The sequence below is a fragment of the Rattus norvegicus genome, chromosome 3 (genome assembly GCF_021556685.1).
Source record: "Rattus norvegicus strain SHRSP/BbbUtx chromosome 3, alternate assembly SHRSP_T2T, whole genome shotgun sequence".
NCBI lineage: Eukaryota > Metazoa > Chordata > Mammalia > Rodentia > Muridae > Rattus > Rattus norvegicus.
The window spans coordinates 146027414-146053007 of record NC_141536.1 but is presented as its reverse complement, the minus strand read 5'-3'; the positions used below and the strand labels follow the sequence as shown (position 1 = coordinate 146053007).

General features: G+C 49.5%; 2 protein-coding genes and 1 long non-coding RNA gene across 9 annotated transcripts; 2 read left to right on the top strand and 1 right to left on the bottom strand.

Moving 5' to 3' along the window:
* Positions 1-7629: 7629 nt before the first annotated feature.
* LOC147995780 (uncharacterized) lies at positions 7630-11336 on the top strand. 2 transcript variants are annotated; one of them, XR_015684755.1, is made up of 3 exons: positions 7630-7733; positions 7965-8060; positions 9659-11336. It is a non-coding gene; the product is annotated as an uncharacterized LOC147995780 (long non-coding RNA). The 2 variants fall into 2 exon arrangements; XR_015684754.1 differs by lacking the exon at positions 7630-7733 and having other exon boundaries at positions 7849-8060.
* Positions 11337-12000: 664 nt separating this feature from the next.
* On the top strand, positions 12001-22114 carry Blcap (BLCAP, apoptosis inducing factor). The gene is given in 2 exon segments (NM_133582.3): positions 12001-12080; positions 20191-22114. A coding segment is annotated over 1 exon segment (264 nt). The 5' UTR covers positions 12001-12080; positions 20191-20364; the 3' UTR covers positions 20629-22114.
* On the bottom strand, positions 15951-18368 carry Nnat (neuronatin). 6 transcript variants are annotated; one of them, NM_001429815.1, is given in 4 exon segments: positions 15951-16940; positions 17191-17271; positions 17945-18032; positions 18218-18368. In NM_001429815.1, coding segments are annotated over 3 exon segments (240 nt in total). In that variant the 5' UTR covers positions 18290-18368; the 3' UTR covers positions 15951-16940; position 17191.
* Positions 22115-25594: the final 3480 nt, after the last annotated feature.

The following is a 25594-nucleotide window of genomic DNA, read 5'->3' as shown; positions in this document are numbered from 1 at the left end:
CAAGTCTTACAAAGGACATTTAATTCTGGCTGGCTTACAGGTTCAGAGGTTCACTCCAGTATCATCAAGGCAGGAACATGGCAGCATTCAGGCAGAAATGGTGCAGGCAGAGCTGAGAGTTCTAAATCTTCATCTGAAGGTTGCTAGTGGAAGAGTCACTTCCAGGCAGCTAGGATGAGGGTCTTAAGCTCATGCCCACAGTAACACACCTAATACAACAAGGCCACACCTCCTAATAGTGCCCATCCCTGGGCCAAGCATATACAAACCATCACATTCCACTCCCTGGCCCCCATAGGCTTGTTTAAATATATGAGTCTATAGGGCCACACCTAAACATAGCATAATGCAAAATACATTTAGTCCAACTTCCAAAGTTCCCACAGTCTATAGCAGTCTCAACAATGTTAAAAGTCCAAAGTTCAAAGTCTCTTCTGAGATTCATCCAATCACTTAACTATAATTCCCAAAGCAAGACAGGAAACCATCTGGGCAAACTCCAAACTCTGCATCTCCAAGACTGATGTCAAAGCAGTCTTCAGACCTCCAACTCCTTTTTCACCTTTGCCGCTCCTGTTCTTCTGTTTTTTTTTTTTTAAGATTTATTTATTTATTATATGTAAGTATGCTGTAGCTGTCTTCAGACACCAGAAGAGGGCATCAGACATCATCATAGATGGTTGTGAGCCACCATGTGGTTGCTGGGATTTGAACTCAGGACCTCTGGAAGAGCAGTCAGTGCTCTTAGCCACTGAGCCATCTCTCCAGCCCAACCGCTCCTGTTCTTGTGATCATCCTATGTTACTGGCATTGCCCATACACTGGGGTCTTTCACTGCAACTAGGCTTCACCAATTGCCTGTCCTAGGCTCTCTTCATGGTGCCAAGCCTCGAATCTTTTGTATGATTCCTTCAGTCCTGGGCCATCAACTACAACTGAGGCTGCACCTTCACCAATGGCCTTCCAGGGCCTCTCAGCAGTGCTAAGCCTCAGCTGCTCTTCATGACCCCTTCATGCCTTCAAAACCAGTACCACCTGGATGACTCTTACACATTACCAAGTACAGCACGAGGTACAACCTTGACTGTCACTGGAACACAGCTTCTTTGTCCTCTCAGAAAATACTTCCCAGAAGATTTCACCTCAGTGATGCTGGTATCATGTTAATCACTGCTAATTTCTTAGCTCCAGCTGACCAATATCAATTGTTCCAGTAGTCTCCTCTTGACTGTAAAGCCAGAGACACATGGCTTTGAGCTCACCTCTGGGTTATTACCATTTTAACAAATGGTGACCCCTGCATGCTAGGTTTCTGCAGAATAAATGTTCCTTGCTTTTGCATACTAGTTCAGTTATCATTTTTTAGCAATTCATAGACCCTAATACTCCTTCACTGCTGGTGGGAGTGCAAGCTTGATAGCCACTTTGGAAATCAATATAACGGTTCCTCAGAAAATTGGGAATAGATTTTAAGACCCAGCTCTACCCATAAACACTATACTCTTGGGCATATATCCAAAGGATACCCCACCCTACCATGATGACACTTGTTCAACTGTATTCATAGCAGCTTTACTCAAAATACCAGAAACCAGAAACAACCTAGATATCCCTCAATCAAAGAATGGATAAAGAAAATTTAGTATATTTACACAATGGAGTATTACTCAGCTGTTAAAAAAATTGACATTATGAAATTTGCAAGTGTTGGACGGTAAAACCATGCCATAAAGTTTGGTAAGGTAGAGCAGGTTGAGACCTGGAGACTCGGTGGGCACACATCTAGGGCTTAGGCGACTCCTAGCTCCCTGCCAGACTCCTGGCCTGGAACACGTGCCACAGCCCTCACATAAAGAACATATCCTATAGTCATGTAGGCCTAGAACAGAGTTCCCCATGCTGATGAGGTATCTAGAGACCCAGAGGGCTTAGCCAATAAGCTTTTCTTCCTAGACATTCCTCCCTGCAAAAGATATTTAATCCCAGGTCTACCCTGAGAAGTGGGTATGGTAACGTTATATATCCATTTTCTGCCATGAACAACCAATAAACTGTTTAGAACCATGGACTGTCTCTTTCATCAAGACGTGGGGAGACATGGAGAAGGCCTTTGCCTACAGGGCTGCAGCTTAATTCTCCCATTGAAAGCCTCTTTGCATCCTAGCCATAGCTGCCACCAAGCCTGCCTCTGCCAACCTAAGGACAATCACCTATGGGACAAGCCAGAGCTTGTCCTTTTTCCCTCAGCCCCAGGCTAGACGCTGTCCCCGGCTCACGGGCCTCCAACTCTGTTCGTGGCTCTTCCCTGACTCCCAGCAGCACCTGGATGTCCGAGAGTCTGAGAACCCCATGGTCCCAGCCTTGTAGCAGGCCCAGGGACCCCCAGACCAGCTTCAGCTCTTTCCATATCTCAAACTATGCTTTCCCTCTCCTGGAGCAGTGTCTTAGTGCCTCTGAACAACCCAGCACCCACTGTAGCAGGAAACATGGGATGAGTGCAGTCAAACTCCCTTTGCTCATGGGGACTCGAACCAACGTGCAAGTAAATGGATAAAACTAGGGGGAAAAATCATTCTGAGTGTAGTAATTCAACTTAGAAAGTTGTCTTTCTAAGTACATGTCCTGGCATGTACTTGTAGGGATGTGGGCTGTGCCACGAGACAGAAGAACTGGCAAAGTTGAGTGAGCTCAGAACCTGGGAATCTCAGAGGTTTTAGAACAGCAGGAGTTGAGTGCACTTCTACATGATTCTGTACCTACTCTGGAATAGGTAACACTGACACTCCACTGAGAGGATCATGTGCAGTCAGTCACATAAGGTAACACCTGGAGTCCTTCCCCATGCAAATAGAGCATCATTAGCATCTCAAAATCAGTCAATAGGGACCACCTACCTCCTAAATCCACCCCACTCCTCAGTGTTTATGTAGTCCCTGTCCACACAGAATAAAGCCCATTGGTTATTTCACCAGGGATCATCTGACAGTGGCTGTCTTCACTGAATGGTAACTCTTGGAAAGAGTTCTCTCTCCCAAAGCATTCACCACTGGATTTGGACAGCTCAGACCACCTGTGCTGCTGTCCCAGTAGCTGACAAGAGACCCAGGACTCCAGCTACTTCCTTGCTTCTCTTCCAAGAGTGGTAACACTGGGCATTCTCAGCTGGACTGGAGCCCAGTGGAACCTACTTGTCCCCAGCTCCACATTGCCCTCCTTGCTCTGGTAAGCACAGGGGTGCCTGATGTCCCAGAGGGAAGAGGGCAGGTAGTGGATGGCAGTACTCATAAGTGCATAGTAGCTGTTAACTAAAAAATAATCATGCTATAATCCACAGCCCCAGAGACTCAGTAACAGAAGGATTTAAGAGGAACGCGTGTATCTCCCTGGGAAGGGGAAATTGAACAGATTTTGTGGGTGGAGTCAGTGCAGATAGGGATGGGAACAGGAACATGAGGTAGGAAGGTGTAGTGGGAGATCCTGATGTCAAAATCTCGTTCCCGAATTGGTTCTTTGTAAAGGGCCGCTTTAACATTCGCCACCACAAGATGGCGCTGGCTTCCACTGCGCCCCACGTGGAAGGCCAGGATAGCTTCCGCCATTACAAGATGGCACTGGCCTCCGCCGCGCCAGCCGACTTCCTTTCAGGAAGTTAACTGTGTGCGCATGTGCAAGAGTGCCTTCGTGCCAGGTCTTTGCCCACTCCAGGGCGTGCCTAATGAGATCATGGGTAAGCGACCAATCAGGTGTGGATGCGCCGCGCTAGGGTGTATATAAGCCGCGCCATGCGGGCGCGCAGGGCTCTCCATAAGATTTAATAAAAGTTTTGGCTGCCACAAGGATTCGTATGTCCCCGCGTTTTCTCTTGCTGGCGAGGTCGCGCGTGGGACAGTTCTTGATTTGTCAATAAAGAAGGCTGGGGCCAATTGCTGGGCAGAGGGTAGAAGTGGGACTTCCGTGTCCCAGGAGAGAAGGCAGTGACAAGGAAGGAGAAAGGGATTTTCTGCCATGCTTTGGAAGAACAAAAAAAGGATGGCCTTGGGTGTTTGGCAGGGACTAAGTTTAGGGCAGGAGGAGAGACAGAGATAATAAATTGGTAAGGGCACACTTCCAGCAGAGAGATATCTGCGCCCAGCAATTGCGCCAAGAAGGCAAGTTCTAAAGTAACAAGCTTTGTGTGAGTGTTTTAATCCACAGACTCAAGGGTCTCCAGAGCGGGCTGGTAGTGCGACCCCCTACTGGAGCAAAGGGAAGCCGGGTAAGGGCTGGGGGTGGCCGATCCCGGAGCCTGGTAGGACAAAGAGGAAGCTAGGAGGGGCCAGTGCGCAGTCTAATCCCAGGCAAAGGTGGTAGTGTTTTAAAACTACACGCAACAGGAAGGGTGGGGAGAGTCCTGGGAGAGTCTACTGGAATTGGGGACAATGTGAATACCCAGTGCTGTGGAAACTGCCTGGAATCTCTGAGGATGACCCTAGAGAAGACTCCTGGTAACCGGGCACATGGATCCTGAACCAGCCATCTTCAACCAGGCAACGCTTCTAGTAGTGGGACAGAAACACCAACCCAGCTAAAAACCTTCAACCTACAAATATGTCCTTCCGGAGAAATGTGCTGGAGTAATGGTGGCACAGAGCTTGTGGGAGTGGCCAACCAATGAGTGGTCCATCAAGGGAGCCCAGGCTCTACACTTCCTGGATGGCCAGAAACCAGAGGCTGAATAGCCCAGAGACTTAGGATAGAACCAAACACAACTGGGGGCGAGGGATCAATGAAATGGTTAGTATTGATACTCTACTATACTCATAAATTAGTTGCCAGCTATCATCAGAGAGGCTTCATCCAGCAACTGATGGGAGCAGATGTAGAGACCCACGGCCAAACATTAGGCAAAGCTAAGGAAACCCACGGAAGAGGGGGATGAAGAATATAGGTGCCAGAGGGGTCGAGGACACCACAAGAACACCGGGTCAACTAAGCAAGGTTCCGAGGGACTCAGAGACTAAAGTGACAATCATGAGCCTGTACAGGCCTGAGCGAGGTCCTCTCCTTAGGCTATGGCTGTGTAGCTTGCTGTTCTCGTGGGATTCCTAACAGTGGGGGTGGGGACGTCTCTGACTTGTTGCCTACTCTTGGGATCCTTTTCCTACCGCCAGGTTGCCTCTTCCTCTCTCAGTATGAGAGTGTGTGTGTCTAGTCTTAATTGTAGCTTGTTATGTCTTGTTTGGTTCATATCTCTTGGAGGCCTGATATTTTCTAAAGGGAAATGGAGGAGGAGTGGATCTGGGGGAAGAGGGTAGGTGTTGGGGGATGCTTGGGGGAATGGAGGGAAGGGAAGCTGTGGTTGGTATATAATGTGTGGGAAAAGAATTAAAAAAAACAACAACAAAATATCTGACAAAGACAACAGAAGGAGAAAGGGTTTGTATTTGTTCACGGATGGGTGGAGGGGAGTCAAGGCAGCAGTCACTTGAAGTATCAAGTCACATCACACTCACTGTCAGAGGACACAGAGAGGGTGAATACAAGCTCTCTTTCTTCATTTATACAGTCCAGTATCCCAGACAGGACATGGTGCCAGCACCCTCAAAAAATCATGGCTAACCCACATTCCACGACTGATACTCAGTCTTTAGTTCACTGCTCCTCCACTTTCCCACTCCTTCCAAAGATTATATATTTGTGTTCTGTGTGAGGGCAGGGGTGTGAATTTTCATGCCCTCAGACGGGTCTGGCATAGAGGAACTAAAGGTAGGATTTAGGCTTCAGGTCCCTATGACCTAGATTCAATTCTAGCCACCACCTGTAGCTAGGCAACCTCAGTCAAGGCTCTGCACCTTCCGGGACCGGTTTCATCTTGTGTAAAGTAAGGAAAAATAAGTCTACACGTTACAAAAAGTTAACTGCGGCATTTGAGGTTTTAAAAAGTCAGGCAGTTCTGCCTCATACCACTAGGTGTCACCACAGGCTTGGCTAAGATACTTCCTTCTTGCTTCCCGAGCCAGACTCTTAAGACTAAGTCCTAACATCTCTCTATGTGAAAGCAGAGGGCAGGGCTGGGAAGGGTTGCTCCATTTGACTGTGTGTCTCTAAAGGTCACTTATGGACAAGACCTAATGTCCACACTCAAAAATTATCTGGTAAATTCATGGGGCCAAGCTTTAGGGGAGTCATTAAACTCAGACGAGGCTACAAGAAGACCCTCGTGATGGTGTCTCTGGTTCAGAACAGGAAGGGAAACTCTGACTGGCTCAATTCCCCCAGTACCACCCTGGTTATGATCCAGGAACAAGGCTCTTCCCACATGCCAACAGATGCCAGCAAACACGCTCTGGGACTTTATAACTTTGGGGTCTTGAGTACTCAGCACAGAGCCTTCTCTGCTGGGACTTGTATAGTGCAGCCAATCCCAGGGACCTTAGCCCTTACTGAGAACAAGTGACAAGCACTATTCTGAGCACACTGACCCCGATGAGTCCCTGCCAATGGCTGCATCAGCTGCAGGGGAAAAATAATACGGGGAAAATAAGTCGCAGACATGTTAATGACCGTTTGAGGATGCATGACTTGGTAAGCATTCGATGGAAGAAAGCTATAGCACTCTGTTACCCAGAATGTACATATTTCTTTAATTTTACCTTAGTAAAGCTGCTGGCTACATTTTTAAATCGTTTGATGTCCCATAGCTTCTGGGTGCCTTTATTACTGTTCCATGATAGGTCCAATTTCCTGGATCTATTTGTGTGTATATTTGTGTGCAAGTGCCGCACACATACGCACTCACAGAAGGGTGGGTGCCAGTGGAGCCCAGACAAGGGCATCTGATTCTCTGGAGTTTGAGTCACAGGCACGTCACCTAATGAGGGTGTTGGGAACTGAGCTCTGGTCCTCTGGAAGAACAGCAGGTGCCTTTAACCATCGAGCCATCTCTCTAGTCCCCAGCCTGGATCTAATTCTTGGTTTAAAAAAAAAAAAGTTGTGCTGACTTTTCATAAACCAGAATTGTGCCGTGCAGGGTTGGAACCGGAAGGTAGACAGCCTGATTCTACACACCGGTCTCACATTAGTAACGTAAGCACCCTGAAGATTAGTCATTGAGCCCCAAACCCACAATCCCGGTCTAACTGAATTCTAGCTCTCTGGTTAGCAGCTAAGAGGTTTGGGGATCGATAAGAAACAAGCTGAGTGGGTTGGGGATTTAGCTCAGTGGTAGAGCGCTTGCCTAGCAAGTGCAAGGCCCTGGGTTTGGTCCGGAGCTCTGAAAAAAAGAAAAAGGAAAAAAAAAAAAAAGAAAAGAAAAGAAACAAGCGGAGTGTAGTGACACTTACTAGCACTTAGGAGACCGAGGCAGGAGGATAATGAGTTTGAGGATAACCTGAGCTATCTATGTATTCCTGTATTCCTAAGCTATCCTATGCTTCCTGTATGTGGTTGAGATTGGCCCATCTACTTCCTGTTCCTACTGCCATGCCTTCCCGCCATTATGGACTCTAGCACCATATTCCACTCCACCCCTCCTACCTGCCCCCTGGAACAATAAGCCAAAAAAAAGTCTTCCTTAAGTGGTTAGTGGTCACAGCTTTTATCTAAGCAACATTAAAGTAGCTAATACACTGTGCTCAGGCTTCTGGGCACAGGAAGTCACTGGGCACAGGAAGTGAGTCTGCCTTGGCTTTGCCCTCTCAATAGGCCATGCATGGGTGGCGCTGTCTCCCCCACCCACCCACACACACAGCAAGGTAAGTGGTGCTTAAAGTACTACTTGTAGGAGGCCAATGGGCCAGCACTGTGGTGATTTGAATAATAACCTCTATAGGTTCACAGGGAAATGGCACTGTTAGGGGGAGTGGCCTTATGGGAATGGGTGTGGCTTTCAGAAGTGTGTCTCTAGGGAATGGGCTCTGAGGTCCCTGGAGCTCAAGCCAAGGATCAGTGAGTGCCTCACTGTCTTTCCTGCTGCCTGTGGATAGGGATGAAGAACTCTCAGCTCCTTCTCCAGCTCCATTGTCTGCCTGCACACAGCCAAGCTTCCCGCCATGATGATAATGGACTAAACCTCTGAAAATGTAAGTTACCCCCCAGTTAAATGGTTTCCTTTATAAGAGTCGCTGTAGTCATGGTGTCCCTTCACAGAAACTGACGGCTGATGGGGGGGATGGCAGGTGACTGTAGAGGAGAGGGACACCACCTCCAGAGAAGAGTAACAGGGTCATCATAGCAAGACTCTCCTGGCTGCTGTGTGAAGGAGGCCTGTGGTTTCTGTTGCTGAGATAAAGACAAAACAACAAACAAAAAACAGAAACAAAGTACCTGACAGAGAGCAGCTTAGGGGAGAAGGGACTGACTTGATTTACAAACCCAGATTACAGTCCGTCATGGAGAGTGGGGAGAAGGTCAAGGTGCCGGGAGCTGGAAGCAGCTGGCCCCACCACATCCACAGGCAGAGAATGAACGCATGCAGGCTTAGGTGCAACCTACCTTTCTCTGCTTACACAGTCCAGGTTCCAAAGCCAGGGAATGGTGCTGCTAACTTTCAGACCAGGTCTTCCCATATTAATTAAAGCAATCAAGAGCCTCTTCCACAGATACGCCTATGGGTCAACCTGCTCTAAATAAATCCCTCACTGAGACTCTCTCCAGGTGATTCTAGGCCACGTTGGCAAAAACCTAGTCATCCCAAGGACTTTGGGGTTTGAGAGGAATCAGAACAGAAAGGGCAGTGAGGCCTGAGGGAAGGAGGATGGTGACCAGGACCAAACTTTGGTGGTGAAGACAAAAAGGTCTAAGGGGGGCAGGGATTCCCCAAGGAAAAGACAAGTTTCAGAGGTTGCAGAGTTGAGGAAAGCAGGTGTCCTGGTTGGGTACCAGGAGGACGGGATAATTTCAGAGGCCTTGGCAGGAAGTCAAGGTTGGCTTAGCCAAATTTTAGGGCAGAAAGGGTTTCTGGGTCATTCAAAATCCCAGGATCCAAGTGGAGCAAGCCTGAGGGTGGAAGCGACCAGGGTGGTCGAGCAGAGGTGAGAAGCCATGCCTGCCTCCCAGCTTTGCAGAGTTCCCATGAGAAAGTTGGCCATTAGGGCTTTGCCAGGGCCCACACCTGCCACAGAAGTACTTGAAACACGCTTTCTGACCCTTGTTTTGTATAGATACAGAGCTTTTCGACATCCACTCTTGTTCTGAATACTGAATCGGAGACCTTATATTTACTAATAAACCTCAGACACTATAGCCGGGCAGGCTCTAGGCTATTCTAACCTGACCAAGCTGGCCTTAGACTACTTCTCAGCCTACTTTCCAGCCACACGGCCCGATACCTGCCCTCTTCATCTTGTCTTGGTGCTTCCTTCTCCATGTGCTCCCCAGTGCCAGCAACTCCCTGGTTCCCCACCTGAGGCTGTCTCCCTCTCTTTGGACCCTGAGGTCCCACCTTTCCCTTTCCTGTCCAGTTGTGGGCTGTTCCGCTCTTTATTTTAACCAATCAAGATGCTGCAATACAACGTTTCACAAAACACTGAGTCAGGAAATGCTTCCTAACCATGGCAATACCAAAGTCCAGACGGCTACTGGGTCTCTGGATACAGAAATCAGCATCTGAATGCACAATGCAGGAAAACGCTACTCAACAGGGTCTCTTAAAATATTCTTTTCCTATTTTTTTTTCTAGGACCAGCTGGATGAGTGTTTCCCATGAGACCATCTACCTAAGCCGAGTCGTCTTCCTCTCCTGATCCCAAGAAGCCACTAATTTGATTGCTATCACCTCGGCTCAGTTTCGACAACTCTTGAGCTAGAGAAATGGAATCGTGCTGTTTGCACCGGGTTGGTTCCACCTCCTTTTAACCCATAGACTGTACATCAGACTAATCTGTAGTATTCTAGTGTGTAGTGTCCTCCTGGTTTGTTCCATTTACGCATAAAATACGTGTGTCCCTCAAAATTCAGAGGGGATTGGTTCCAAGGCCCTAAATATGAGGATGCTCAAGTCTTTCATAAAATGATGCAGTGTTCACAGGTACCCTACACACATCCTCCCACGGTTCACTGCTAAAACTGGTTTTGGACCCTGGGATAAGAGACCGGGGTGTGTATTTTATATATCAAAGCAGTCCTGGCCTCCAGGTTTTCCCAGCATCCCTCAGTCCCTTCTTGGCATACCCTGCCCCCAACCATGAACTTTCCAGCCCAAAGGCTCCTTCCTATATATGCCAGATATTTTTGCTCTTCCCACCTTGGTCTCCTCCCCCCTCCTTCCTTCTGTCTCTGTGTCCGCCCTTTCTCTCTTTCTCCCCCATGGTGTCTTTTCTGGGTTCCATCCTTAGGGCCAGTAAACTCACCAGAGAGTGAGTAGCTTTCCAATAATCCTGCCTTTCAAAGCATTCTAGTCTGGCTTGAATTGGCTCATTTCACCATCAGCAGAGAAATAACCTATCAAAAACCTGTAAGAGCTATAAAAAAAAAGCACTTATGGTTTTTAGGCAATGACAACAAAAGTACATATTCAGTATAGGTGCAAGTTCTTCCAAATGTTTTAGAGACATTTTTGAACGTCCCATGCAGAAGTTATGGCTACCAAGTGTCAAATGTATCCCAGTTGTTTCCGGGACAACTGAACTAGGGATTCACTCTTACATAGGACTCCAGACAGTCCATAAGACTGGAGGATCCAGGCACAGCACAGGGGTGTGTTGAGAACAAGGAGACGCTGAGAGTTTTTCTGGAATGCCAATCAGCACTGCCCAAGAACACTATTTGCCTCTGAATCCGTGCTCAACCCACTATTCATTTAACCAGAGCTCCCCGGCCCTCTGTTTTCTCCTGTTGTTAAGTGACAGAAGACCAGGTACAGGTACACTGATCCTTAAGGACTCATAAGCAATTAAACAAGAGTCACACAGTCAAATCTGTTTTCCACCCTGGCCAAGGGCTCACCACCTCTTCTTCATACCTATGACCTCAGCTTAGGTGTCAATGCCTGTGCCTCAATGTATGCTTCCCGCATCCAGTTTGATATGATCTCTTTTAGCTCCCTTAGTCACTACCTGTCCGAGTCACCGTGACTTTAGTGCCTGGAAGGACGTTCAGGTTGCTTAGCTGGTCTCCCATCCCGAACCTCACCTCCATGTCTTCTAACCCTGAAAGTTAATGGCCTTGGAACAAGATCCCTTCACTCACACAACACACAAACTCAATCTGCCCAAGAAGGCCCCAACCCTCACCCACTCCAAACACTAGGATTCCATTCCTTTAATTTGCCTCTTAGTGCCTTCCACGATGCCTAATTACGAATCACGATGCCTAGTTACGAATCACGTACTGGTACAAATAAAAGTGATTACCCAGCGGTAATGTCTCCTCTGTCCCCCAACACTCACTCGCACCTCTTGACTGAGAAAATTGGGGTCAGGAGTAGAAGTCTACCTCCTTAACCTCTAGCACTGCGCTTGCGCACAGTATGAGCTCAGGAACTTGGCTAAGAAACTAGTAAGTGACCACACTGACTCATCTAGACTTTTTAACAAGCCTGGGGCAAGCCATTTCATCACCCAGAAGGAACCACGTGCTTAGACCATGGTTGAAAGGGCCAGATCTGAGCCACGAGAAGTTTTCCCAGAGTGCACAAACCACTAGGTCTTAGAGATTCTGGGGAATCAGGTTCAACAGCGTAACTAAACCACGCTCGCCCGCTGAGCTCTTAAAGAGTAAGGATCACAATCTGCTGCATATGCATGAAGGAGACCATGGGCCAGAGGTTCGGGGCTGCCCAAACTGCGCCTGATCAAATATTCCACGGGCTTGAGGACCTCAGTGCCCTATAATTTTATTCAAGTCCATAAAAAGTTCCGAAAGGACATTTTGTGGCCGATATTGAGGCAAAAGTGCCTGAGAGTAGCCTCGCTTTGAGTCAGTTTGTCAGGCGTCCGCGGCGGACAGCCCAATTTTGGACGGGGTCCTTGGACCGCTTCACTAGAAGACGAAGGGGGCGTCTCCCCAGCTCCTGCGGCGTCGGTGGCGAGCTAAGGTGGAGGCCGGCAGCGGCAGCGACAGCGACGGCGACAGTGGCGGCGGTGCCATGGCGGGGCTCGCAGGTATCGTAGCGTCGCCCGCCTGGGCAGGGTGAGAGGCACTCGGCGCGGTTGCGCCGCCATGTTAGCCCTCCGGGGTCACCTTAGGCGCTGCTTGGCCTCTCGCCAGGGCTTTCCGCGCGGCCGGGTACGGACTCACCCTTGTCTGGCGTCAGGTGACCTCCCCTTTTCGCCCCAACCTGGGCCTTGGCGGGGAGGGGGAGTCCTTTCCCGTCCCTTGGGTGGGTTCCGGGGTTCCTAGCTGTCACTCTGGCCTCCAAGGTCAGCGCGCTCCCGGGACGGGGCTGGGAGGGGCGGGCGCGACCACCACCTCCTCTGTTCCGGACCTTGGCAAGAGGCTCAGCTTCTGGGAGGCCGGACACTCTTCCTCGCCTCTTCAGTTTCTCTCTCTCTCTCTCTCTCTCCCTCTCTCTCTCTCTCTCCCTCTCTCTCTCTCTCTCTCCTCTCCCTCTCCCTCTCCCTCTCCCTCTCCCTCTCCCTCTCCCTCTCCCTCTCCCTCTCCCTCCCCCCCCCCAACCAAAGGAGTGTGGGGAGAAGGTAGAAGTGGGCCCCGAACGCTCTCTTTTGTGTCTGGAGTATTAGGGTGACCATCTGCTTCGGGTCCGGTGTGCTTCTCACTCTCAGCAACTTTTCGTCGAGTCTGGACACCGGTTCCCCCTCCAGTGTGTGGGGAGTGGCCCTCAAGGGCAGCAGAAGGAATGGAGTGCCTGTCACACTTGCCTTGGCCTGGAAAGGAAGAATGGGGGATGGGGACAGCTGATTTTTCCTCCCTCCTGCCAAACCACCTTTAATTCCTTCTAGGTCTCATGTCTCTTTTCACTTGGGAAACTGGGGCCTGTTCTAGTTTATAGGTTATTTCTGTTTATAGGTTCGGATCCTCTTTTGTCCCTTTCAGGGTACTGATGTATTGGGGACAGCTTCTCTGCCCTGCCTGACATGGTCCAATCATCCTGTCAGCCATCTGAACTGCACCACCGAAGCCAGGACCCAAAAAAAGTTCCATTTTATGCGCCCATGACGAGTGTTAGATCGAGCTTGCTTGTTTAACTCAAGATTCATTAATGGCATGAGTTCCTGTTTAAAGATGGGGTTTCTGGAACCTTGGTCAGTTTCCAGGAACCAGATCAATTCTCAATCTGAAAATGGTCATCTTAAAGTTGTGGCCAAAACAGTTTAACTTCTTACCTGTTATTTCCAAAGGGGAATGAGAGTTAGGCCGCCCTCTTTTCTTGTTCCCTTGGAAACACACGCATTCTGTTCAAGCTTGTCACTGTGTGATCTACCAAGAGCCCTGTATTGCCTTCCTCTCTGTCTTCTGGCTCTGGCTCTGCCTGGGAATGTTCAGGAATCTGTGTCCTGCTGTGCTATGAGCCCTGTGGAGGGAAGGGGACAGGATCATTTCCAGAGAAGATTGTGGTAACAATGTTTCTCTGGCATATGGAAGAAGTCAGTGGTCACCTGAAAAAAGAGACTTTGGTAAACTAGTATTGTGTGTGTGTGTGTGTGTGTGTACATTTAAATCTCCAGGGGAAGATTAACTGCCAGCTCAGAGTCTTCCTTTAGGGTGTTGGCTCCTGGAGCCATCCGAGTCTGAAAGTAGATATTTAGTAAGTAGCCAGCAGCAAGCCTGCTTCCTTCAAAGCCTCTGTGTAATTAAGCTATCTTTGGCCAGCCCCAGAGTCAAAGCCAAAAATCTTAATCCCTGTCCTGTCCCTCAAATACATTTCAGTCACAATTCAGTTACTCTACAGATAGACATACAAGTCTCCCAGAACCCACATCTCTCAAAGTTTTGGTCGTTAGTGACCTCCCTGCTGAGATTGGGCTAGGCAGGCGAGACTCAGCCTTCTCTGGCATCAGTGCCTGGGGTCTCATGTGGTGCTGTAAAGCTAGTCCACTTCCTCACAACCTGCCTGCTCTGCCTTTGTTCCTCTTTGGAGGTAGCAACCTCTTTAGGAAAAGGGGATATTTAACTCTGTGTACTAAGGACTTTGCAATAAAAGAACACATCCCATTGCTTTGTGTGAGAACGAAATGTTTTAATATGTAGCTGTGGAAGCATTTAATAAATAAATAAGGTGTGCTTGGGTCAGACTTGTGGGTGTTACACAAAGAATGGGCATGAACACACGCCTGCCTTCTCTGGAGGGTTTAGTTTGCCATAGGAGCAGAAAGGTGTGGAGTGGGAGAAGAAAGTGGGTAGTGGACATTTCACATTCTCAGGGTCACCAGGGCACCCCCTACACTCACTGCTGGATGATAGATGGAAGAATAAAGATTTTACCAAAATCATCTGGAAAGCCCTGGGGTTACCAGTAGCCTCCTAGCTTGGGGATGGGGGAGACAAGATTTGTTATTTCCAGAGTAGCCAGACTCCTTCCTCCCTGGCTTGGCCTGCATTTGTGTACTCAGCTGGCATCTAATTTGGTCTGACACTAGAACATATGGAACAATACAGTGGTATCACCCACCCTCCCACCCCCACTCCAAATCTCCAAGAAAGTCAGCCTTCCTTTGGAACCTGTTGATATGTACTCAAGGTTCAATAAGTTTAGTATGACAAACCACAGAAATTTCTAGCCATAAAGGAAGTAGCCACTGACTGACTAACTGACTGACTGACTGACTGCAGATGAGTAATTATGGGGCAAAGGACCTGACCTACCTTCAGGTCTTAGCAGCAGCTGTATCCACCCTGCTGAGGAAGTCCGAGCCTCGGAATGCCTGTCACATCCAAGGGCTGTGGAATCCTGGCTCTCTAATGTGTATGGGGTTCATCTGGACCTTAGGAGGGAACTAGAAGCAACCTGGCTGGATAGCCTAAGCTGACTTGATGGTTGGAAAAGCTAAGGCTACACCAAATTCTGTGCTACCTTCCTCCATAATTCCCCGGTGCTGAATGAAATTATAAGTATCATCAGAGGTGCCAGTGATTGGTTTGAAAATCAGGTTTTCTTGGGGGATCTGCAGGGTCAAGATTCAAGAACTTTGAGGTGCTTTATGCACCTGAGTGTTTGTGGTGTTACTACCAGGGCTAAGAAGTTTGAGGAAATAGCAGGAGAGACTGATGGCCTTCCAACTCATTCCTTTAGCATTGGCATAGGAGCAAGTATGCAGAGGCAGGGATGGGTAAGACCAGAAGTGAGACTTAACAGGTGGCAGGACCATTTGGTGAGGCAGTCAGTTGATACTTGTGAACAGCCCTGGCTAAGCAAGAAAGGGAACGAAGGGACCAGCCCACCCTCCCTGATGCAGTAGGAGGGAAAGGGGAAGCTATTGACCTGATAAGGTCCTTAAGGATGAACTGAGAAAATTAAGAGATGGGGGTGTCCACCTAGAGGGTTGGAAAAACCAGGCAGGATGGCCTGCCTTAGGGTGATCCTGGGGCCTGGAGCTTAAGCTGGGTGGAGGAGGGGCCAAGTCACATCTCATGCCCATTGTGCAGCCAGTGCCCCCTCTTCCTGCCCAGCATTCATTTCCTGGGGCTCCTGGGTGGAGATCTGTGGTATAGCTTTATATTTTAAATTAGCCCTCGCGGTCCTTAGTATTCCATTTAGAGGGCCACTCCCAGTTATCTTCTCGCCATCTTTCCCAGATAGGTAACCTACCATGGCACCTTATCTCAGCACCACCAAGTAAATGCACCCGTCATCTTGGGGGGAGGGGAAATGTCCCTTATTCTGGGACAAATGACTACCACTCTTCATTGGGAATGAAAATAGTCCTTTATCTCAGGACAGATTTAAATGGGGCAAATATGAGAGTCTGGGTTCATCTTGTCTTCTTGTCCCCTCCCCTCCTCCCCTTCCCAAGTGGTGTGCCCATCTTTAGAGATATGTGATGTCGCTGTCGCAAAAGAAGCCACAAAAGAACTTTTGGTGCACCCCCACTGCCCTGCAGGGTCCTAGGACACTACAAGACAGGAGAGGTCCGTTTTTTTATTTTTTGTGGAGGTGGTCCCTGTCTCCAGGAGCTTACAATCTAGCCGGGGAGACACAACTAATGCACACGTAAACTAGTACAATTAGCGACTACCACAATAGCAACCACAACTGCTGCGTGAGACCAGGGATAAGCAAGATCAGTGAAGGGCCGGGGGTCAGAGACGGTGTTTTGGTAAAGGTGGGATCCAATTACTGGTTGAATAGGTCCGAATCAAGTGACACATTTTTGGGGGGTGGGGCTTTGGAAGGCAGGGGAGAGGGGGAGTGAGGGAGCAAGGCAGGAATATGCGTGCCATAGGCAAGGGACAGCAAGAGGGCCCCACTAGTTTTCTTAACCCTCTTCCTCCACCACCCACACCCTCCACTCCCCCAGTGCTGCACGCAGTTGACACTTTCTCTTCTGCACCGAGATTCAGGGTTTCAGCTGGTGATGTCAGAATGTCCATTCTGCTGGTTGGTGGGGTGTTAGCTCTCCATGGTAGGATCTTGTGCGGCTGAGATGGTGCTGTTCCAACTTGGTCCAGATCAGAATGTGGTGCCTACGCCCATATCTCGAGGGTTGCTCCCCTCTTCCCCCATCCTCTCCCACCCGCCGGCCATGGGACAGGGGCAAAGGGGGGGGGGGGCTGGGAAAGGAACTGATGTCTTCATCATTGTCGGTGCTGCTTTTCTGGGGACCTACCGGCCCCTCACTGACCTTGGCAAGTGCTCCTCTGACGAGGGAGCACAGGGGACCCCCCATTCCTGCGCGGCATTGGCTCCCATGCTGGTCGAGAAGCACAGGAGCACCTGATGACACGGCCGCCCAGGGCTGGGAGATGGGGCCTCAGTTGGGGGCTCGGTGCCTGCGCTCCCCCAGCACCTGCCGCCCGGTCCGGGACACCGTGTGCGCCAGCTTCTGCAGGGAGTACCTGAACACCTGCGGTGAGAGACCCAGGACCCACCCTTAGAGAAGTACCCGTGACCCAATGTGCTACTGCTGCTACTGCTGCTTGCTGCTCCTGCTGTGTGCCCGCCCAGCCCCGCCCCCTGCCCCGCCCGCCTGTCCAGCATAGCCTGGAGTGGCGGGCGGGGCACAGCTTGTCCACCAGTCAGGGCAGCTGGAGCTTTTCCAACTGTGCTGAGAGCTGCATGGCTGCAAGCTGATTGGACCCACAACTTAAGTATACCTCACTTCTCGCAATGGGCTGTGTCCCTGGAGGATTTCGAAAAGCGAATCCTACCCAGTAAATGCAGCATTCCAGGAACACCTTGAAGGAAATATGCGATTCCTTTGGCAAAGGATTCCTTTAGCAGGATTCCTGCAAAGGGAGCTCTCAGGGTAGATAGTTTTATGCACAAAGCGCTTTCTTCCAGTTTGGCTTTAAGAGAAGCACTTTTGCGCGCGCACTTGCGCGCTCTTTTTCCATAAAATGATTCCCCCTTTTTTCCTTTTCTTTCTTTCTTTCCTTCTTTATTTATTTATTTTTTGGAAGTGTTCTTTCCCCTTCCGTTTTTGTCCTGCGCAGGGCATTTTCCTCTAGTTGATTTATTCAAAGTGTGTTCCCAATTCGTTTTCTTTTCCCTGATTCTTTGTTTCTTTTCCAATGCGCTTTTATCCAATCCATTTTTTTCTCCTAGTAAGTGCCTTTGTCTGTTTATTTTTCCTGCAATGCGTGTTTTCTCTATTTCCTCCCCCTTACTTTTTTCCCTTATTTATTGCGATTCTTTTTGTTATTTTTCCTGAGAAGTGCCATTTTCTAACTTCTTTCTCACCACCCAAGTGTTATATGTGTATATATCATTTATTTTAAAGAAAATTTCCCGCATTGCGCAATTTTTTAAGGTGAAAATTTTCTGTTGGGCGAGCTGTAAAGTCTCGCAGCACACAAGTGCCCCGCCTCCCTCCGGGGATCGAGCCTGAGTATAGCGGGTATTTCTTACCGCGTTGGTCGCGATCGTCCGCAGCGGGCGACCGCCGCACCCCTGAGTCTTTGTTCCCGGCTGGGCGCGGGCGCACTGGGGACAGGGTCTGTGCGAGGATGTGGGCACGGAACGGGCGGGGACAAATAGTACCACCGCGGCATTTTGGTACACAGGGATCGCGGCAATTGGGATAGGATGGGTTGGGTAGGGGCGGCAATCGCGATATGGACTAAGGGTCCCAGGGCGCGTTTCGGGTGCCCTCTCCCACCCAAAGCCCGGGTATATACTCACCTGCAGCAGCACGCGGAAGATGTACCAGCCGATGATGAGCAGTTCTGCCGAGGCTGCTGCCACTGCGGCCATGGTTCCGAAAGTGGGTGGGTGGTCGAGAGCAAGGGTTCGCCGAGGTCTATGGATCTCGGAGTCCGCTGCTGGGCGCAATGCCGCAGCCCCGGTGGCCGCGCCTTAAGTACCCTCCTGCCACCTTAGTGCGCATGCGCACTTGGGGGGTGTTGAGAAGGGGGGGGTAGCGGGGGGCGCTCCTCATTCGCCAAGAGAGAGAAAAAAAAATCCCGTCTGTTCTTCCCACACCGACCCCCACCTCCTGAGTCCGCTCTAACACCCTTCCAGAAGATTCTGCTCTGCCCTCTTTTGAAATTCGGTGTAAAATGGAGAGGAGTCGTGGCTCTAGAGTATAGAATGAGGGGTAGAGGTGCTCCCAAGCCTGCAAATTCTTCGAGCCGCGTAACCAGTGCCGCGCCAAAATATACCTTCCATATGGATGGAAAACCGAAGTTACGGAAGTCTCTCAGAAAGCAAAATGTATACCCTTTTCAGCATTCCTAGTATTCCGTGAATTTTAAACCTATGCCAACTGTTTTGTGATAATCTTTGATCATGTACCACTTTTCTGACTGTTGCTTTCCGCTTGCGGTAGTGGCTGCAGTCCGGAGCCGGACCGGCACTCTGCTCTTAGTAGCTAAAGCAATTTTATCTACTCTGGGAGGGATGTAGTAAGGATTGACGTGCTTTGTGTGTTCCAAATTGGCGAGCTTTATGGAGAAGTGGTCCAAATTTGGGGCTGGTTTTCTGCAGGACAGATATCGACCTCTGTTTTGTGCTCCCCTCCCCCAATCCCTCGTAGGTCTGCCTGAGCCAGGGTGGTTCTTTTTACCAGTTCGCTATGCAACTGGAGCACAAAATAGGATTTTGCTACAGCTACGAAGGGTTATGGCTACTGTCTTCTAGTTTCAAAGTAAAGCTAGTGTCCCTCTGTTGGTGTGGTCTTGGAGATCTTTGGTGGATCGCGGTAAGGTTGGAAAGACCAAATTGGCGTCTGCAAGTAGAGGGTTCCCACGGTCTCACTGGCTGGAGAAAGTACCTCTCCAGGAGGGAACCTGGGACAGAGGCCAAACGATATTTTTCCCTATTTGGATAGGATATTAATTTCGATTAAATACTTATAGAGACCTTTTCTGTTCAGTGTTAGTAATGATGGAGGTTTAATGGATCAAGTGAGTTTGGGTATTGTGATTTTGCTTTTCTTTCTTTCTCTCTTTCTCTCTCTCTTTCTTTCTTTAAATTGATTTTTCAAAGGAGTTGGCTAGTTTGGGGTAAATAATGCTGAACTTGTTTTTAAAAAGCAAACATGGTCCAGGCTGCTTTCTACTGTGTCTTCCCATAGCTTGCTAGGATCTGAGGTTCCACTGCCTAGCCTCTCCAGGTCAGCAGTGCACAGATAACTGCTGTAAAATTGACATACTCCACCATGCTGTGGAGCTGCAGATGTGAGACTAGATACAGAGCCCTTCCTTACCACACGGGGGCACAACACCAAGCCCATGGTGTCCTGTGGCAACCACAAGGCGGTATTGTGAGGTCTGGGACCTTTGAGGACGGGCTGCAGCCCCAGGATGCGATACATGATCTCTGCTGGGCAGGGCCCAGGCAAAGCCAGTCCGCTGTGGGGACCGTGCCCTCCTGGGATTCCCCAGTAGAAGCCCAGGGAAGACACACCCCAGGAGGCTCTCTTAGAGTGATAATTTGGATAAGAGTAGACATCCATGGGTGGTGGGGAGGAAAGGGCATTCACATTTGCTGTTGTTAACCATGATCCATTTTCCCAAATAAGTATACAATTTGTTCCTGTTTTTTTGTTTGTTTTGTTTTTGTTTTGTTTTGTTTTGTTTTGTTTTTTTGTTTTTGTGTGTGTGTGTCTGTCTATCTGTTCTTTGTCTGTTTGTTGTGTTGACTTTTCTCTTCAGGATCCCTGCTGCCTTGGTGATCCCGGGCTGACAGCCAGAGAGCACAGCGGCTCAGCTCCTGGAGAGAGAGTCGAAGAAAACGAAGGGCAGCCACCCGTGCCTGCTGGCCCCCATTAGGTCGGTTCCTGCAGCGGTGCCTGGCTGCCTTGGTGAAGGCCCTGCCCGGCAGAGATCATGTATTGCCTCCAGTGGCTGCTGCCCGTCCTCCTCATCCCCAAGCCCCTCAACCCCGCTCTGTGGTTCAGCCACTCCATGTTCATGGGCTTCTACCTGCTCAGCTTCCTCCTGGAACGGAAACCTTGCACGATATGTGCCCTGGTCTTCCTGGCAGCCCTCTTTCTCATCTGCTATAGCTGCTGGGGCAATTGCTTCCTGTACCACTGCTCCGATTCCCCGCTTCCAGAATCAGCCCATGACCCCGGTGTGGTGGGCACCTAACGTCTGCCGAGATAGCTTGCCACAAAGCAGAAGACGGGAGGGGAGGCATTGACATAGGTCATAAAGCATTGGAGTTTCAAACCCCGCAGCCCTGCGGGTACCACATTCCTAATGGAGCCTTTTGGCCTGTGATGTCTTATCCTTATAATGTGAATAATGGCACTGACCGGTGCTCCCATTGTAGAGTCCTGTAGTCGTGGGTGGTCTTATGGTTGTGTGTTCTGTCACCATCTGGGTCCCGGCTGACGGATTGGCCCACCCCCTTGCTCATTGATTTGGGGAGTCTATTTCTATCCTGGTCAGCTACCCTTGGTATGACCCAGGTGGATACAATGTAGTCTCATTGTCACCTCCATAACCTTCCTCATCAAGATCTTCCTTGATCCCTCCTCAGTCCCTTTCCCTGGTTTCCCCTTGGTTCTCTCCCACCCCTTTCCTTTTTGGGGGAGCACCTGTCCAAGACAGGGCTTGTTTTTGCACTTATCTCAAATTTGAAGAGATTGCTGATGCCCGAGAGCCTCGCTTTTTCGTCCTCCGTTCCCTGTGGAGAAGGTGAGACGGAACCATGTCTCAACTGCTCGTTCCACAGACCTCCAGTGTTTTCTCTGCCTCATTTCTAAGAAGGAAGCAATGGGGAGACATAGCTCTTTGGCCGGGGTATCTGGGCTCTTGCCTTCCAGCCCAGCCTCTCTCCCTTTGCTCTTCCTCCTGCCTCTCTCAGCCACCTAAAGGGGCTGCCTCCTGTTTCCAGTGCATGCTCTTCAGGAGGGAGATGTGCAGTATTCCCTTAGACCCAGTGACCCTGGCTGAGTGAATGGGAAAGTATTACGATTTTCCTATCAGCCATGATTCCCTTGAGAGGTGTTTGGATGTTTTTTGATCTGCCCTGTATGTGTGTACATACATATGTATGAGTGTGTGTGTGTGTGTGTGTGTGTGTGTGTGTGTGTGTACATACAGATACATGTGTGTATTCCTTTTGAAGAAGCTTTACTGAATGTGTTCTGACTTTGAGGTTTAGTAGTAGTAGTAGCTGTAGTAGGTCCTGCAGTTTTTATTTAGCATGGGGATTGCAGAGTGACCAGCAGAGTGGACTCCAAGGTGGTTCAGACAAGACCCAGGGGAGCAGTCACCATCATCCTCCCACCAGGAGCCTCTTCATTCCTGCGCATGTAGACTGTGCACTATGAAGAATACACAGGAAGATTTGGTGACTTTGTACTTGTTTGCTTTTCTCTGCGCTTCAGAAACAAGTGTCTGCAAATGAGACTTTCTCCTGGCCCCATCCCGTCGGAAATGTCCCTCTCTCTTGTGTTCCAGTGAGGGTAGTGGGCCAGGCACAGGGCAGAGCTGGAAGCAGGCATCTGGGGAGTGGGACTTTGAGGCCACACTTGTGAAACACTCGGACTGCTGTTGTAAAGCTTTTATTTCTGGTGTGTTCGTTCCACAGCTGTTTGAAATGTTTAATAAAGCTTTATAAACTTTACTTTGTGGTTTTCTGTGGCTGCAGTCCATTTGGGTCATGGTGTTGGATTTCTGCGTTGGTGGGGGGCACGCAGGGCTGAGTCCTTGGCGCCAGGGTACCTTAGCTGGAAAATCTGATCTGTTCTCTGGAGAACAGATGCTGGAATGGGGAGGGGAGCAGGGGACAGTCCAGGCGGTAAACAGGAGGGAGTCTGGGAGTTTTCAGAGATGAGACTTGCACTTCTCAGCTCCCATGGCTTCCTGCCTGAAATGGTTTTCTCTACAGGACCTAAGGAAAAGGTCCCTTGATGAAAGCTTAGGACAGCAGGGGCTCTAACTGTCACGGATTGTTACGGTGCTGCTTTTGAAATAAAAATAAGGGAAATCCCTCGTAGCATTTCAGTTGGGAAAATAGTAAGGTTCGCCATCCACCCCATACATCTTAGGGGCCGGCTTAGAAGAGTACAGTCCCTTGCTGTGGATGTGCCCATGGCACTGAGTGTGACCTGGGACACTGGGGGATGGGGGGGGGGGGAGGCAGCACGCCAGCATCCTGTGCTGGGCACACACCTCCAAGTCTCTCAGAAGGCCGGGCAGGAGCACTGCCTGAGCAGCAGGAGCTATTGTGAGGGCTGCTGTGGTGATGTTTGAGGTGGGTTTGGTGACTTCAGAGATGTTCAGGTGACATCCCCAGACGTTTCCTCTACTGTGGGAAAGCCATGTGAATTTGCTCCAGCTCCTCTTTGCATTTTTCTGCCTTTCTCACATTCCTGGCATGCTGATCCATGGTTCCCTCTTGATTATAACTTTCCAAAGAGACAACTGTAATCTGTATGTAATCCACTCATACCTATAATCCCAGCACTCTGGAAGCTAAGACAGGAGGATTCCTCTAAGTTCTGGGCCAGACTGGGCTACAGAGAGACCCTATCTAAACAAAAAAAGAAAAAGAAAAAAGAAATTACCAAAGAATTATCTATTTTGGAAGGGTTTACTTTGAAAAATTGCAGTGACCATTCTCAGGGTGCCTTTTCTGTCCCCTTCAGTGGTACTCTTGCCTCTTGTGGTCTTTGCTGTGTAGATAGCTCTTGGTTTACAAAACTTGACCAGCTGAGGAGCTGGGCATAGGGAAAGGCAAGTTTGTTCAACAAACACGGAGACCTTGTACGAGGCTTGCTGGCAATGTCAAGACAAGCAGGCCTGACACTCTAGGACTTCATAGTTCTAGCCTAGTGGGGTGACTTAGCAAAATAGACAACTACAGGTTCTGAAAACAAACACAGGCCTTTGTGTCCCTCTCTTCTGGAGGACCTGGATCCCAAGTGAGGACAAAACCATTGCTTATTTTGCTCTCCCTTGGGAAACAGCTTTCTGTGTCAGGTCATGTGCTTGAGAGTTACATTTAGGCCTCTCTCCAAAAGATCTGTGGCCCTTTCAGTAGGGTGCTGGTAGCCCATCCCTTGAAGGGTGCCTGCCTGTCACATCAGAGTTCATTCTGCCCAAAGGGCTTCCCACCTTACTTAAAATACTGTCCCTTTCCCTGAAGTACCCTTCAGGGAAACAAACAGACGCTTCCTGGGCAGCAGGCCACTGGGCCTTCTGGGGTCTCACACTACACGTGCATTGCCACTGTGGCTCTGTGAGAGGGTGCCTGCTCCCACTGTCAGTTTCCTCATGGGTAAAAATGTGATTTCTAGAACAAATAGTTTCCCAATCTTGATGATCTGGGAGTCTTTTCCCTCACTCTGAGGCTCTTCTGGAGCCCGGTTGAGGAAGGTGCTGACCTGAGTTGATGGTCAGATACTTAGGGAGCTGCCTACATGTCCTGTGTGCTTTGATCCTGTACCGTGTGAGCCCAGACTCTGCCTGTGTCGGGAGCTTCCCTTGGTTTCTTCCTCTCTCTGGTGATGGTTTGTCTAAAGCCTATCATAATTCAGCCTTTGTGGGTGCTGTTGCTGAGGTGGGTCGGGGTTCCTCTTAGAGACTGAGGTCTTGGAGGGCATGGCCTAGGAGTCTTGCTCAGAAGGCTTCCCTACCCTAACAGTCTATCTGTCTGTCTGTCTTTCTTTCCCCCTTTCTTTCTTTCTTTCTTTCTTTCTTTCTTTCTTTCTTTCTTTCTTTCTCTCTTTCTCTCTTTCGTTTTTTTGTTTTGTTTGTTTTTGTCAGAATCTCATGTGTGGTGAGACCCTGGGACCACAGTGAACACTTTCTGCCCTTGCAATGCCCTCCAGGCTAAAGAGAAAGGGGATAATATTCATTGCTCAAGTTATCCCCGAGATCAAGGACTAGGCACTGTGGCAGGTGTTCTGAGTCTCAGGAAAGAGCTGATGCAGACCTGGGAGGATTGACTGGCAGAGCTGAAGATCAAGTGCAGGTATAGGAGCCCTGAAGTAATAAATGACATCACAGCATCTCTAACAGATAAAGAGCCTGAGCTGCAGAGTAAAGCGAAAGACCACTAGTATCTGGGGGCTGTAGAATCAGACCCCAGAGAGCTTCTAGGGAAAAAGTCAGTCTGTTTAAATCTGGAGCACTACAGTTGGGGTGGGGGCACTATGGAATGATTTTAAAACTGAATTTGCTGCTGGAAGGCCTCACACAGCTGGGAGCTAATAGGGAGCCCTCACAGTAGGCAGCATATGAGGCAGGATTCACTCCTTGGGGAACAGTGTACATTTGAGTCACGGAAGCAGCACCAGCCTGTCTAAAGCACAGGGACTGAGGAAAGGCCTCCGAAGTGGCAGTGGCGAGCTTAGCAGCAGTACTGGGGAAGTGGAGTATGATGGAAACCGCATTCTCCGTCCTGGTAGGTAAGGCCAGGCCAAGACGGAAGACCTGTCTCCCTTTGGGAATCAAACACTGGGGTCCAGAGTGGACTTAAGAGGACTAAAACCTACTATGAGGCTTCAAGGAGCCCTAGGCCTCAGCTATGCCTTTGTGTGTGTAAGACTGTCCAGAGGCCCCCTAGTTCCCTCACCTTAAAATGAAGGGCATTAGCATCAGCCTCAAGGCAGTCGTCACGGTGCGACTTCCTCTGTTGGTGGAAGGATACTCCGTGGCCCTTACTAGCTCTGTCTCAGAGCACAGCACAAGGGGTACGTGTGAGGGTGCCTTGTTGCATCTGATTGAAAAGACCCTTCCAGAGACAAATCTCTGGGTGGTTCTCGACTCTTCTCTTTCCCTGGGCAGTTGTAGAGAACCCACACTTCAATGGACGGCCTGCCCAGGTTACCGTTCCCTTGTCCCATGTAGTGGTGGCAACTTTCCATAAAAGAGGCGGGGAGGCAGAAGGTTACGGAGCCCTGGGTTTGACTTCCCACCACTTGGCACTTGACCTTGTTCTTCACCATTCGTGTTCCTTGAGACCTATTGCCCCACTTATTAGTCAAGTCTTTAACATCTCCAGAGCCATCTCCTAGGAGACATTGGTGACCTTTATTCCTGTAACTTCAGTCTTAAGAGACGTTGGCTGAGAGTGCGTCAAGGCCAGGAAGTATTTAAC